The following is a 12,145-nucleotide window of genomic DNA, read 5'->3' as shown; positions in this document are numbered from 1 at the left end:
ACTGAATTATTCAAGATAGTAAAGGCAAGGGCTGACTCATGAATCGCAGAAGCAACTTCTGGTACAACCTCTTGGGCAACAAAGTAACTGATGAGATACAATGTAAATTGATTTTAGCAGAGCGTAGGATGAGAAAAAAATAACGCTAGTTTTATGTACACAATAATAGATAATAGACTGAGAACTGAGCATTACCCTTCAGTAATGAAACCTTAAGAGACACTACAGTTCTTTGAAAATGTCATATCAGTAGCTGATAGTGATCGGAATTGAAAAATCAAATAGTAGTTTTTTGGAAAAGTCAAGAGAACAAAGTATCATCATGTCACTGAACAAATCTGTGATAAACTTATATCTTGATTACTATGTGGTTCTGCATGCCCCCTTATTAAAATAATAATAATAATAATATAATGAAACTACAAAGGCAATCAAAACTATAGTAGGACCTCTGTATCACATATAAGTAAACAGTGCTCTCAGTCTCTGACTACTGAGTGAGGACACAACGCAGATATAGAACCACAAATGGCAATGACTTAAAATAATAATTATGCAGGTGCACAGCTGGCCACTAATTGGAGTGTGTCATCATACACTGCAGTTCTAAGGAGCTGAGCATTGTTTGGGGAAAGCCAAAGCTAATATTAAAGAAAAATAGTTTGTAGGGTAGGTGGCTGCTTGACAAAAAAGTTCCCCAAGAGTCCCCAAATCTTTGTATTTTATTACTTAATTTAAAAGTTCTTTGAATGTTTAAGATAAATGATCTACCTGTAAGATCCCTTTTGTACTAACTGGAAATAGAATTCTTTTATTGCATACAAACCCATTGATCCCAAAGCTCAAAACAGCTGCTAATGTAGCTGAACAAATCCAATATCTGCAAATGTCGCAGTGGTTTACAAGCCTATAACTCTTTTACAAGTAACACTTCCTTCTTGTAGTACACATGCTGCTACATGCACATATACATTCTAAATGAGATCTCCAGTTTCAGTTTGAGAATAAATTTGCATTTCTGAAGCTCAAAAGGAGCATACTCAAGTGACATGGAACATCTATTATAGCTTAATGAATCATTTGTATAATATAGAGTGTGAAGGTATAAAAATTTGTGATTATGCAACATCAAAGATTCTAATTTCCCCAGTGAGAAAATTCAGACCTGACCTTCACGTTGTTCTGTGTTCTGTGAATATTATGACAGAGTCTTTCACAGCATGATTAAGAATGGGTTTCTTTCCCAAAGTAGCTCAAGTGGAGTGCAACTGATACGATAGCAATTGAGCAAATTTTTGTAGCCTCTGTTACATCCCAGATGGAACTGGATGATTATAAAGATCATTTCTGGCCCTAAAAGCTACAGGTCTATGCAACGGATACTGACAAAATTCTCCATATGGTCACCTAGGTGAAAAAGAAATATTTAATTTATACATCTCATTTTCTTTCACTCGAGTTAGAGCACTGCATTCCCACAAAACTATGCTAGAAAAGTGTTAAGATTGCCAAGTCTAACAGAACAAATCTGGGAAGTGCTGGAGTTAAGGTGAGCAATTTATCAAAAGAAATTTTCCAGTTTTAAAGAAGCTGAAATGTGAAAACTTTCTCATCTCCAAGACAGAAAGGGAACAGAGGCAAGGTCAGAAAGCAAACAAACAGTTACTGACATTTATTCAGCTTGTTGAAAACCTAGATTTAAATCCTTGTTCTGCCAGATACAGACCAAAGATTTACTCAAATATGATCCTTTTTTTAGCTGAGGACCTCCTCACCAGGAGTTGATACGTCCCCGATCCACCCATTATACCACCCAGTTTCTAAACCAATCAGCCTCTGGACTCATCTCTAGCATTTGGCTATAAGCTCTATCTATAGTGCTGATGGAGTCCTGATTACAGGGAAAAACAAGAAAGTTTTAACTAGTTTCATATCCCTTCTTTTTAAACATCCAGGGCTTACTTAAATAAGACCACCACATCATTAGGAGTTTGCAGTGTCACGTGCATATTTCACACAGCTTCTAAAATCAAAGCAGCTTTGAAGTCAGGCAGAAACAAAATTTGCTCCAGACACAGCCTTGCCTACATTTTAAACCCAGAGAAGATAAGGCATGCCAGGGAAGTACCAGCACATCTGCCTGTGGGCGCAACCACTGATCCTTACATTACAAATGGGTATTACTCCCATTCATTCCTCAGAAGAACTGTGTACATACTCTGAATAGTTGTTTTTTCTTATGTCAGCAGTGTTAAAATGCCATATATGGCAAAGAGACAAAAATCTCCCATATCACTGACACAAGGAAGATGTGAGGTTCTTAGACAATAACATGTGAATATTGACCTCTTTAATTACACATACAGCTTGCCGTGTTCTGCTTGGGAATTTACAGTTCATCATGTGCTCTGATATGAGTTACATTACTAATAGCTCTCTTCATCCTGCTCTGCCTACAGGAACACCTTGTGACTGTCAAGTGTCAACATTTCCTTTGTCTAATTACAGTTCAAGGAACTGTTGTGTGAGTATAACCAGAGAAGCCGTGCACAAAATCTGTAAACCTCCGGAGTGAGACTTGGAAGATTCTGACTGGCTCAGGAGGACTCCCATCTTAGATTCTGTGCCTGGAGTTTATTTCAAATTACTCAAGTAGCACCACTTTTTTCATGAAGATTATAGCAATGCACTATCTAGTCATGTATTAACTACATTCAAATATGAAACAGTTAATTCCCTGCATGAGTTAAGAGAGCTTCAATTTCTATGAAAATAAAATAGATGTTCAGTTCTGAAAATCAGGAATAAATAATTGATTGTTATAACTTTTCTTCCCACGGCTTCAAAACAGAATTCCGGGGTGTCAGTCTGGAAGTTTATGTTGGTTTTTAAATACAAAATTGAAGCATGTTTAGGAACAATTTTCTCAGTGACGATGAATTCTGAAAACTTGATCTTCAGAAATAAAACAGCTACAAAGCACTTCTGCAAACTCAGTTGATTTCCTTTAAGCCATCTGCTTCAACTGAAATAATCTTAATAAATAATTTAAATAGGAAAACTGATGAGATTCAGTTTAATTTTCCCAATTATTGTTTGTTTGCTTCTTTCTTATGTCTTTTTAGAGTTTAAATACTGAATATAAGGAAATAAAAGAGAGAAATGCTTGCCTGAACATTTTGAAATGGAATCTTGTTACCGTAGGATTCACTGAGGTATGTGAAATCATCTATGCTAAGCTGAAAAACAAAGAGAGTAGATTGGTGAGAAGGAGCCATGGAATCTCATTTGAGTACAGACTTGCACTTGGCATTGGTGAGAGAAAGGGAATTAATGTTACATACTGTATCTTGCAGGAACAAGATGAGGTTTCTGGGATTCTGGGTAAAAACAGGTTGCAAGAGTACAGTCAGCTCCTGTGCTGAGACAATGTGTCCTTCATGCAAGGCGGTGTCTGGATTCCACTGTGATCTACAAAGAAATATTTTTTTTGTAATGTAAAATTTGTTGCCAATAATGACACCTCTTCTTTATTTAAATATGCAGCAGCAGGTAATGATATTGTTGCCTTTTGATTAAGGTCAGGTTTACAGTTCAGTTTAATTTAATTCTACTCAAGAGGAAAAGAACTTGCCCATTTATGCCTATATCACACTAACTGTGTTACAGCAGGAATGGAATTAGTCAAATCAAGATAATTGTGTCTCTTTGCTTTCTTGTTTGTGTACAACAGCACAGTTACACCTAAAAAAAAAAAAAAAAAAAAGGCTACTAAGTGGAATGAAGAAGAATATGTTGAAAACCTTCAGAGAGAATTCCCAGAGGGAATCCCAACATCCAAGATGCTTTCCAGTGCTGTCAGATGTCTTGGTAGCCAGAGAGGAGTGGAACTCAGGCTAGACCACAGCCATAAATCAATATTTTTTCATAAAACTTTTGTTAAATAAAAGTGGCTTTTCAGTGCTATTGTAAATGATATGTTATCTCCTCGGGTGTCCAGGATGAAGGACTGATTCTGCAGAAGCAGCTCAGAAAAGCCACCTTTCCAGAAACAAGAGCTCTTCTAAACAGAATGGCTCGAGACACCAAGAAAAGCTCATGATTCTTTTGCCAAACTGTCATTATGAGGATGGGACAGAGAAGTAGTTTTGCTGCTACAAAAAACGGTTATGGATGAAACAAGAAGCGGCATTATTCTTTCAACACCTGCTTGGGATTTTAACAGTATGCAACATGAGTCTGTAGGGGTGAAATTTATCATGAAAATTTTGGTCCTAGGTGTTTTAACTGGGGTAAATTTGTCACTTTGTAGAAAAGCCAGAGCTTGCAGCGTAATCTCCCATCTTCCCCAAATACACATCAGTTGCTGAAGCCCTAGAAATCAGGTATTCCAGAACCCCTAATTGGTTCTAATTTCAAAGAACAGAATATAGAGAATAGCTGTGTGCTGTAGCATCAGCTATTATATGATTGCAATTTGGTGAGTTTGAGATGCTGATTAAATTTTCTAACCCAAAAGCAATTCAGAAATGACCCTTGCACAGCAAGCTTTTATGAACGAGAACAATCTTCGCACTCTCTAAAGATGGAAGCTGAACAGGGGTAATGAACACATAGGGAGCTTTAAATGTTGTTTCTTGGATGAGGAAAATCTATATTTCACTACAGGACTTCTTAGTAATTCCAATGAAGATTGCCAAGAGTGAATTGAAAGCCTCTAATTACACTCACGGCAGAGATAAAAACAGTGCGGTCCTACAGTACTAGATACCCATCTCACTTCAGATTTTGGGGTTTGAGAGAGTGTTAGAGCAAACCGCACATGTGGGAGGTTCTTTCAGGACAATGTGCTGTAGATGTTAACATTAAATTCTAATAGATCTTCTGCCTGTCACTTTTCAAGCTTTAGAAGTAAACCTTGCTGTGCAGGAAAGATTTTTTCTTTTTTTTTTCTATTCTGTTGAAATTATCATTTGACATTTTCTTAGTTTTACTCAGCATCTTCACTTTGTTAATTTGTCCTTGGAAATCTGCATTAACTTATATTCATGAAGACAAACAACATAGAAATTTTAACAGTGTAACACACATGCCTGAACTTTTCAAAAAAGTCAAACTTCATTATCTCAAATATTTAAGTATAATCTTTAAAAATAGGATATTTTGAAACACAAAAACTCCCAAAGATTCTGAATGACTATTCAGGGACTATTTCAGTCACTGTTTCATAGTGACTTCATGAATTGCATGGCCACACAAAAATACTAATGAGATTAAAGGAAAAGAAGACAGACTCAGTTAAAAGATGTTTAAAAATGGTTTATGTGAAAGAAAATGATAGTGAATATCTTGCTATATTTATTTTTAAAAATAACTAAATCTATTTCATGCCCCATATTAGAAAAAAAAATGAAAATTTTTGAGAGCTTTGGGGACTTGTAGTTAAGAATAAAAGGTAACAGCACATGAAATAAAATTATTTGCAGCAGCACAATGACAAAGGCTTTTGTTGTCAAATCAAAACCTCAGAAATTTAATGATGCTGCTTTAAAGCATACTTGCTTCCTGTTCCTTGAAGCAGCTCTTGCTAGCTAACTAACCTTGAAAAGTGCCTTTTGTGAGACCTTTCAGTTTCCAAGTAGTTAACTTCAGTAACTCCAGCATCATCATTAGAAAAATAAATCTACATCAGTTACTTAAAATACTATTATAACGCAGCGTTTGCCTAATACTTACATTCACCATATTAAATGTGTTTATTTTGCTTCTTTTAAATAGTTTGCTGAGCAGTATGCATGGCAGCAGGCAAGGCTACACCCTTCATCGTGTGGGCTGCTGCTGTCAGTGGGGTGCAGCAGTGCTCCCACCATGGTTCAGATGGGAAATGTCAGCATGTTTGACACGCCGGTTCACTGCGAACTGCAGAGTGAAACGGAGATGCGTGACTGCACAGCTAGCACATCATGGACATGCTGATGATGCGCTTTACTGAATGCAATGACCTGGCCCATCCCTTTGAACTTCTCACCTCAAGTGGTCAGCAAGCAATCAGTAAGGGGTGGCATAGGAGGAAACAGGCAGTAGGGCAGCACACGTATTGATTGCTGCTATTGATTGTCCACACAAAATTTTATGTGAAAAAACAAAGAGCCTTGTGCAGTCATCTGCATGCCAAGCACATCAGACTTCCCCACTGTAGAGCCATCCTGGGGACCTCAGCCATGGGGAGTCACAGTGACGGGCATCTCTGCTCATTTATGTGCTTTCCTGCTGGCTAAAAGGGAGGAAATTTAAAACTCAACTTCTCTCCCTTTCCTCCCGTAGCCACGCAGTGCACTAAAGAAAGAGAGGAAAGAAATCTTAGCTTGGTATTTTTCTTCTTCCTTGTCCCTGACTGCTCTGGCGTGCCAACAAGTTTAAGCATACAGATTCTTCTCTGACCAGTGTTCTGTCTAGGCAGAACCAGGATTTGAGCACTTGTTTTTGATGAAAGCAAAGACTTAAACATTTCTTCTATCTGGACCCACCAGAAGGGCAGATGGTAACACAACAGGACTTCTATCACTCTGACTTGTGAGCTTACATTTTCTCTTTGTAGCTGGCTTCTGAACTCTTTCCTACAAGTTATTCAGTTGTCTCTTTCAGTCACCTTGCAATTACTCTGTAAGAAATAATATTTTCTCCTGCACAGCAGAAGTAACCTGGGATGCGTGCTAGCACAAAGTATCTCCACAGAAATCCAATAAAGATACCACTGAAACATTTTTCTGTTACACTGTATCCTTTTTATGTTCCACCTTCTTCCAGCAGATTTTTCAGTAAATTCCTTGCAGTTTTAGGAAAGACTTCAAATGTACTATTTGGCATTAACACCTTCTCAAAGTCACTTATGATCAGGATCTGCCAGAAAAGGATTAATTTCCCAGTATAAGTATCACATATATGAATGTAGTGATATATGTTCAATTGCTGTAAGCAAAAATCATTCCTAAAACAAACACATGAGACGACCATCACAAAAGCTAGTTTTCATTAATTTATTTCCTTAAGGTCCCTCTCTAATCTGTGGAGGGAAAGAAATTATTGTGAATATTGGTTCAAAATGGCTATACCAAGTTTCTGCTGTTTATTGAATGCAAGAGGAACCTCTCCATCTCTCCCGCTTCAAAAAGCAAACAGAGGATATTAAAGGCTAATTTCAGATAAAGGTCAATTTTTCCAGGCCAGAGTTATTTGGAGAATGTCCACTGATACATTAGTATTCCTTTGTGAAAAGCAGGACACTGTGACCTACTGAGTTATTCCCACTTCAAATTTCTCCCAAGTTCAATGGAGAAAGATCATTGTTTGTCAGAAAACACTTTTTTTTTTTTTCCTCAAAGTAGAGATCTGCATTTTTCTTTCTAGAGGGAAGAGGTATTTGATTTACTAATGTCCTTCTAAGAACGTACATCACACTTCCCTTACGCTTTGCACACTGCATGTGTTTGTCGGTTGCAGGTTTCATCTGTATCTGACATCTAACATTATCTTTAATAGCATGATTACAGTACAATAATAATGCATAAAAGAGAGACTTTAAAGCGTTACATTCTTGTAACACAGCTGTTCTGAGACGTGGCTTTACAAACACTGGCTAGTTCCAAAGAACAGCAAAATCTATTATCCTTCAACTATTCGATATATCCTAACATAACCTAGGAGAGGGTGATGGAATAGATCAGTGAACCTCAGCTTCTGTTGATCAATGAATCAGTGAACCTGTTTCCACAAAATGAATAGAAATCCATCCCTAAGTACAGCACTTCTTTAGTTACCCTTCCTAAAACTCTTACCAGTAGCTTCCAGATTTCATAAGCCTGTAGATCACACACTACAAAACTTGCACCACTGTAAAATACTAAGATATAAAGCACAGAGTTAAGAGTTAGCAACCAGAAGCTGTTGTTATTGTTTCTTTATTTTATAAAATAACAGAAATCTTCTTTCCAGTTGCCTTCACTGACTTTCACCAGAACTAATTTCTGCCCAACAAGAACTTCCCCTTTCAAAAATGCAAGGTCATGGTAAGAGGAACACTTCTTCCAGAAAATGGTCTATTTGTAGAAACATGAAACCGGTTTAATCAGTCCATGATCCTGTTTTTCTTGCTCTTAATTTGTATAAACCTGAATGATCTGCAGTGGAGCAAGTTGCTAATTGCATCTTGGTGGAAAGCTTGCTTTTATGACCACTTGGGATAAACTGATAAGATTTTGCTTATATTGACAAAAGGTGTGTTGTTTATATAAACTAGGAGGTAGGACAAAGGAAGCATTGATCTTTTCTTAGACTCTAAGGATTATTTTTACCCTAATAACAACTCTTTCCAACATTCACTTTGCTTTTAAATACAGAGTACTCATACACATGACTGTTATATATAGAGGTTAATCGATTAAATATTTTTAATATTTTAAAAAAAGCCTTTATGTTGAGACATCCATTTATTTCTTTCAGGGGAAACAAAAAAAAATCAATGTTTCTGAATCAAACTTAATCAAAATTTGTAGATTTCTAAATTATGTGGCTCCCCAAGGACCAGAAGTTCAGTTTCTGGAAATGCTTAGGAGATGGGTAGACATATGTCAAAGCCGGTATTAATCACTGCTGGGAAAAAGAATACCATTCCCAGGACACGTATGAAAGAAATACAATCAACACACCCTGCACATCTGTTTTCCGTGGCCTACAACAATTACAGCACAACATATTAAAAAAAAAAAAAGGAGCCTACTTGTCTATATGGCACTATATGTGGAGAAAGATCTCCTGAAGAGCTTAATCTAACTCCTGAGGTTCATAAAATTTCTGAATTCTCCTGTTGCTGTCTCAAAATTACCACATTGAGAAGCAACAGGAAAAAAAAAATTAACGAGATTTACCTTTCTGATTTAAAACTGAATAATCTTGCCTACAGACAAAAGATCTACACTCAGATAAATGAGAGCAGAATTTAGTCTAATTCTCTTCCTAGGGACAGCTAGATAATTCACAGTGTCTTAAATGTGTTGAAGAACAACTCAAAGCTTCATGAAAGGTACAGCGAATCCAGCACAACCAGATGAAAGGATAATTACTTCCCAAGAAGTCATTGGTTTGGTTCTTTCCTCAGTTTACAGAACAGTAAATCACAAAACACTCTGGGAATTAACAAAGCAATAAAGATACAAAATAATCAAGTCCCATGAATTAAAACCTGACAAGAGTCAATGACCAAAGGAGTTCAGAAGCAAAACTCCCCCTGCCCAGGCACACACAGCCTGGTCACACCAGCAAAGGGACCCAAGAGCAACCCTTGTCACTGCAGCCCCTTCTGTTCATCCTTAAAGCAAAAATGGAGTTTAACCTGTGCACCGAGACTATTCAAAACACAAGAAAGCATTTTATGCTTTGGAAGTCATCTAGCTGGATTGTGACAAATTCCAAATACTGTTGGTGTTATGGATAACTTGTATTAGAGAAATTAATAAACACCCAGATGAGATCAGGCCTCTTGAACTAAGTGTAATGCATATGTGTTTGCAGAGAGTGTGAGATGAACTCTCCATGAGAGAGTTTACAATTTAAATAAATCAGGCTAAGAATGTGGAGCATTTAGGAATTAGGAGGAGAAAGTCAAGTGATGGCCAAAGCACACCTTAGGCAAACCTAGAGTATGACAGATCTGTTGTTGCCTTCCCACCCAGAACAGACTTTGCCTTTAGCCCTTCCAACCAGTCCTGTGATCCCATAAGACCCTCAGGAGCCTTTTCTTACAAATCTCTGACCTTGGCTTACTGGGGCAGTACTTTCTAGACAAAACCAATGTGTACGCCCTGCAGAGACAGCCTTGTGAATGAGTGGTGCATAGTCCTCTGACAGCTTTACATATCCAAGACCCCACCTGAAGCTACCACATTGTCCAAGCTGCTGTATTCCTGGAAATCCCAAGTAATTGTAGAAAATCCTTAGTCTGTATGAACAAGATTCCTGGGTGGAAAAAAAGAGGTCTGTATCTGGCTATTTCAAGACAGGTTCAAAGTACTGTTTCATAAGTATATGCAAATCCCTGAATTCCACGTGTCTCTGGCTCTGTCAAGGCTCTGCAGTTGTTTCTCACAATTGATGTCTATACATACAGCAGTATATTCTGTTAAAAAAATGCATTAAAAATAACATTAAAGTGAAAAATCAGGATTCAGGAGTTAGGAAATGTGAGAATTAAGGCTGCCCACACAGTTTTTGGTCAGGTCCTTGTGAGACTGCTTTATGCGGTGCCTTTAGGCCACAACATCTCTAACAGTGGAGTTCAAGGTTGCCTTAGGGTGAATAAAGCACATCTACTGCAGATTTGGAGAATATGGGTTTATTTACTTCTTACCGCCCAGCTTAAAACACTAAAAGTGTAAACAAAATCCGTTAAATTCATGTTAGGTTGGTTGATTGCTGAGAGACAAATTTATTTAATGGGTAATTTTATCGCCCAGTGGTTATTTACCACAACCGATGATATACAATATACTCTGCACACACAGAGAGAGAAACAGCAGGAGTAGAGATGCTCTCTTATTAGATTTCTTACCTCTGAGTTGACCAAAGCAGCACCGGCACATGGTCCACTGACAGAGCCGTTCCGAGCAGCACAGCGAGGGTGCAGAGCAGCGGGGCCGGAGCAACGGGGCTGAGCTGCCTCATGGCTGCGGGCGAGCGCCAGCGTCGCTGGGCAGCTGCACAGGCGAGTCCCAGGCTGCGCACAGCTGCACTTCCCGCTGCGGCCGCAGCCATCCGGCTTCAGCCGGGCTGCTGGGGGAGGCTGCTCGCTGACGGCAGTGGGAGTTTTCAAAACACGGACTTCCTTATCTTGAAGTTGTGAGGTATACATATGTGTAATAACTTCCAGGTTTGTGACTCAAGCAGCTCGTAAAACTCTCTGCCGTATAAGCACAGACAGATTCCTCCCACATTCTAGTACAAGGGAGAGTCATGAAGTTCAAACTCCTGCCCTACTGTTTCCTTACTCCCTGATAATTGCAGGTTCATAACAGTTGCTCAACTTCAAAATGGCGTTTATAGAAAAGTTTCTGTACTGCACAAAATGTATTCTGCAGAACTTCTGTCTTCTTCCCCTCCTACATATTAGCATGTCCCTCAGCTTAGCTCTTTCACATGTATTGAGAGCTGGTGTCACACATTTGGGTGTTGACAGGTTTGAAATCTGCAGTAAATTTACCCATTGCAGATTCCAGCAAGAAGGAAGAGGGTGAGAAAATGGTACGTTTGGAGTGTATGCACTGAAACATGAAATTGTTCAGCTATCTTTTGCACAGAGCAATGCTGTCCCAAAAATCAAAAATATCAAAAGTCAGGAGCAAATTAAAATCACTTTGGGACCTGACACAGCTTCAGTATTTCACAAGTCTCATGCAAGATCAAAATAGTCATAGAAAATTTCTTCATGCTGGGAACCAAATTCCTCCAGTGTATTTTTTGCTCCTGCCAAGCACTGATCTGTTTCTGCACCTTGTGACTACATTAGGCAGCAGCAGTCACTTGGCATGTGTTTGCCACAGAGCACGGATGCCTCTGCACAATCAACGAGATGTTAGGGATAATACAGAAAATAAATTGTTAGATATGCTAAAACAAGTTGTGACAAGGAAAAATAAGGAAGCGTGATGAAAATTTTAACAGAAGATATAAACAGATGTCAGAAGACATGCACTTCTGAATCTGAGCACATGTAGCTTGATTAATTAAATCCATTTGCCTTAACTCTCAGCATACTGCTACAGTGCTGCTGTCTAATGTGACATAATTTGTTCATCACTTCAATCTGAAGTCAGATTTCTAAGACAAAACCAATAATTTTGAGGAAAGCAATAAAACCAATCATCTACATTTTCCTTTTCTTCTCCATGTTACCTTTACATAACACTGAATTTAACTCTTTAATTGCACTTTTTCCTCGTCTCCTCAGAGATATACTAGAAATTCTTCATCTGCCTTTTCACAAACCGTGTTTGTTCATCTGCAATCCAGAGCACAAAGATGGGGTAGAACTAGAATGCCCCAGGGAGAATTTAGTATGAATTGGAATAGCTTGGTCAACACAAGCAAAATACTT

At 38.2% G+C, this 12,145-nt stretch overlaps 1 protein-coding gene across 1 annotated transcript in view; it reads right to left on the bottom strand.

The window, feature by feature from the left end:
* The window catches only part of ATP6AP1 (ATPase H+ transporting accessory protein 1), a 54,411-nt gene extending 43,541 nt beyond the window's left edge, over positions 1-10,870 (bottom strand). The window contains exons 1-3 of the mRNA XM_065649803.1: positions 10,604-10,870; positions 3,345-3,471; positions 3,171-3,239 (exon numbers count right to left, since the gene is read on the bottom strand). Of these exons, the coding sequence (XP_065505875.1) occupies positions 3,171-3,239; positions 3,345-3,471; positions 10,604-10,806 (399 nt within the window). The 5' untranslated portion in view covers positions 10,807-10,870. The remainder of the gene's footprint in view (positions 1-3,170; positions 3,240-3,344; positions 3,472-10,603) is intronic.
* Between the last annotated feature and the right edge of the window lie 1,275 nt (positions 10,871-12,145).

The sequence above is a fragment of the Caloenas nicobarica genome, chromosome 1 (genome assembly GCF_036013445.1).
Source record: "Caloenas nicobarica isolate bCalNic1 chromosome 1, bCalNic1.hap1, whole genome shotgun sequence".
NCBI classification, from domain to species: Eukaryota; Metazoa; Chordata; class Aves; order Columbiformes; family Columbidae; genus Caloenas; species Caloenas nicobarica.
Note: the sequence above shows the minus strand (reverse complement) of the source record. Positions and strands in the feature narration are given on the sequence as shown.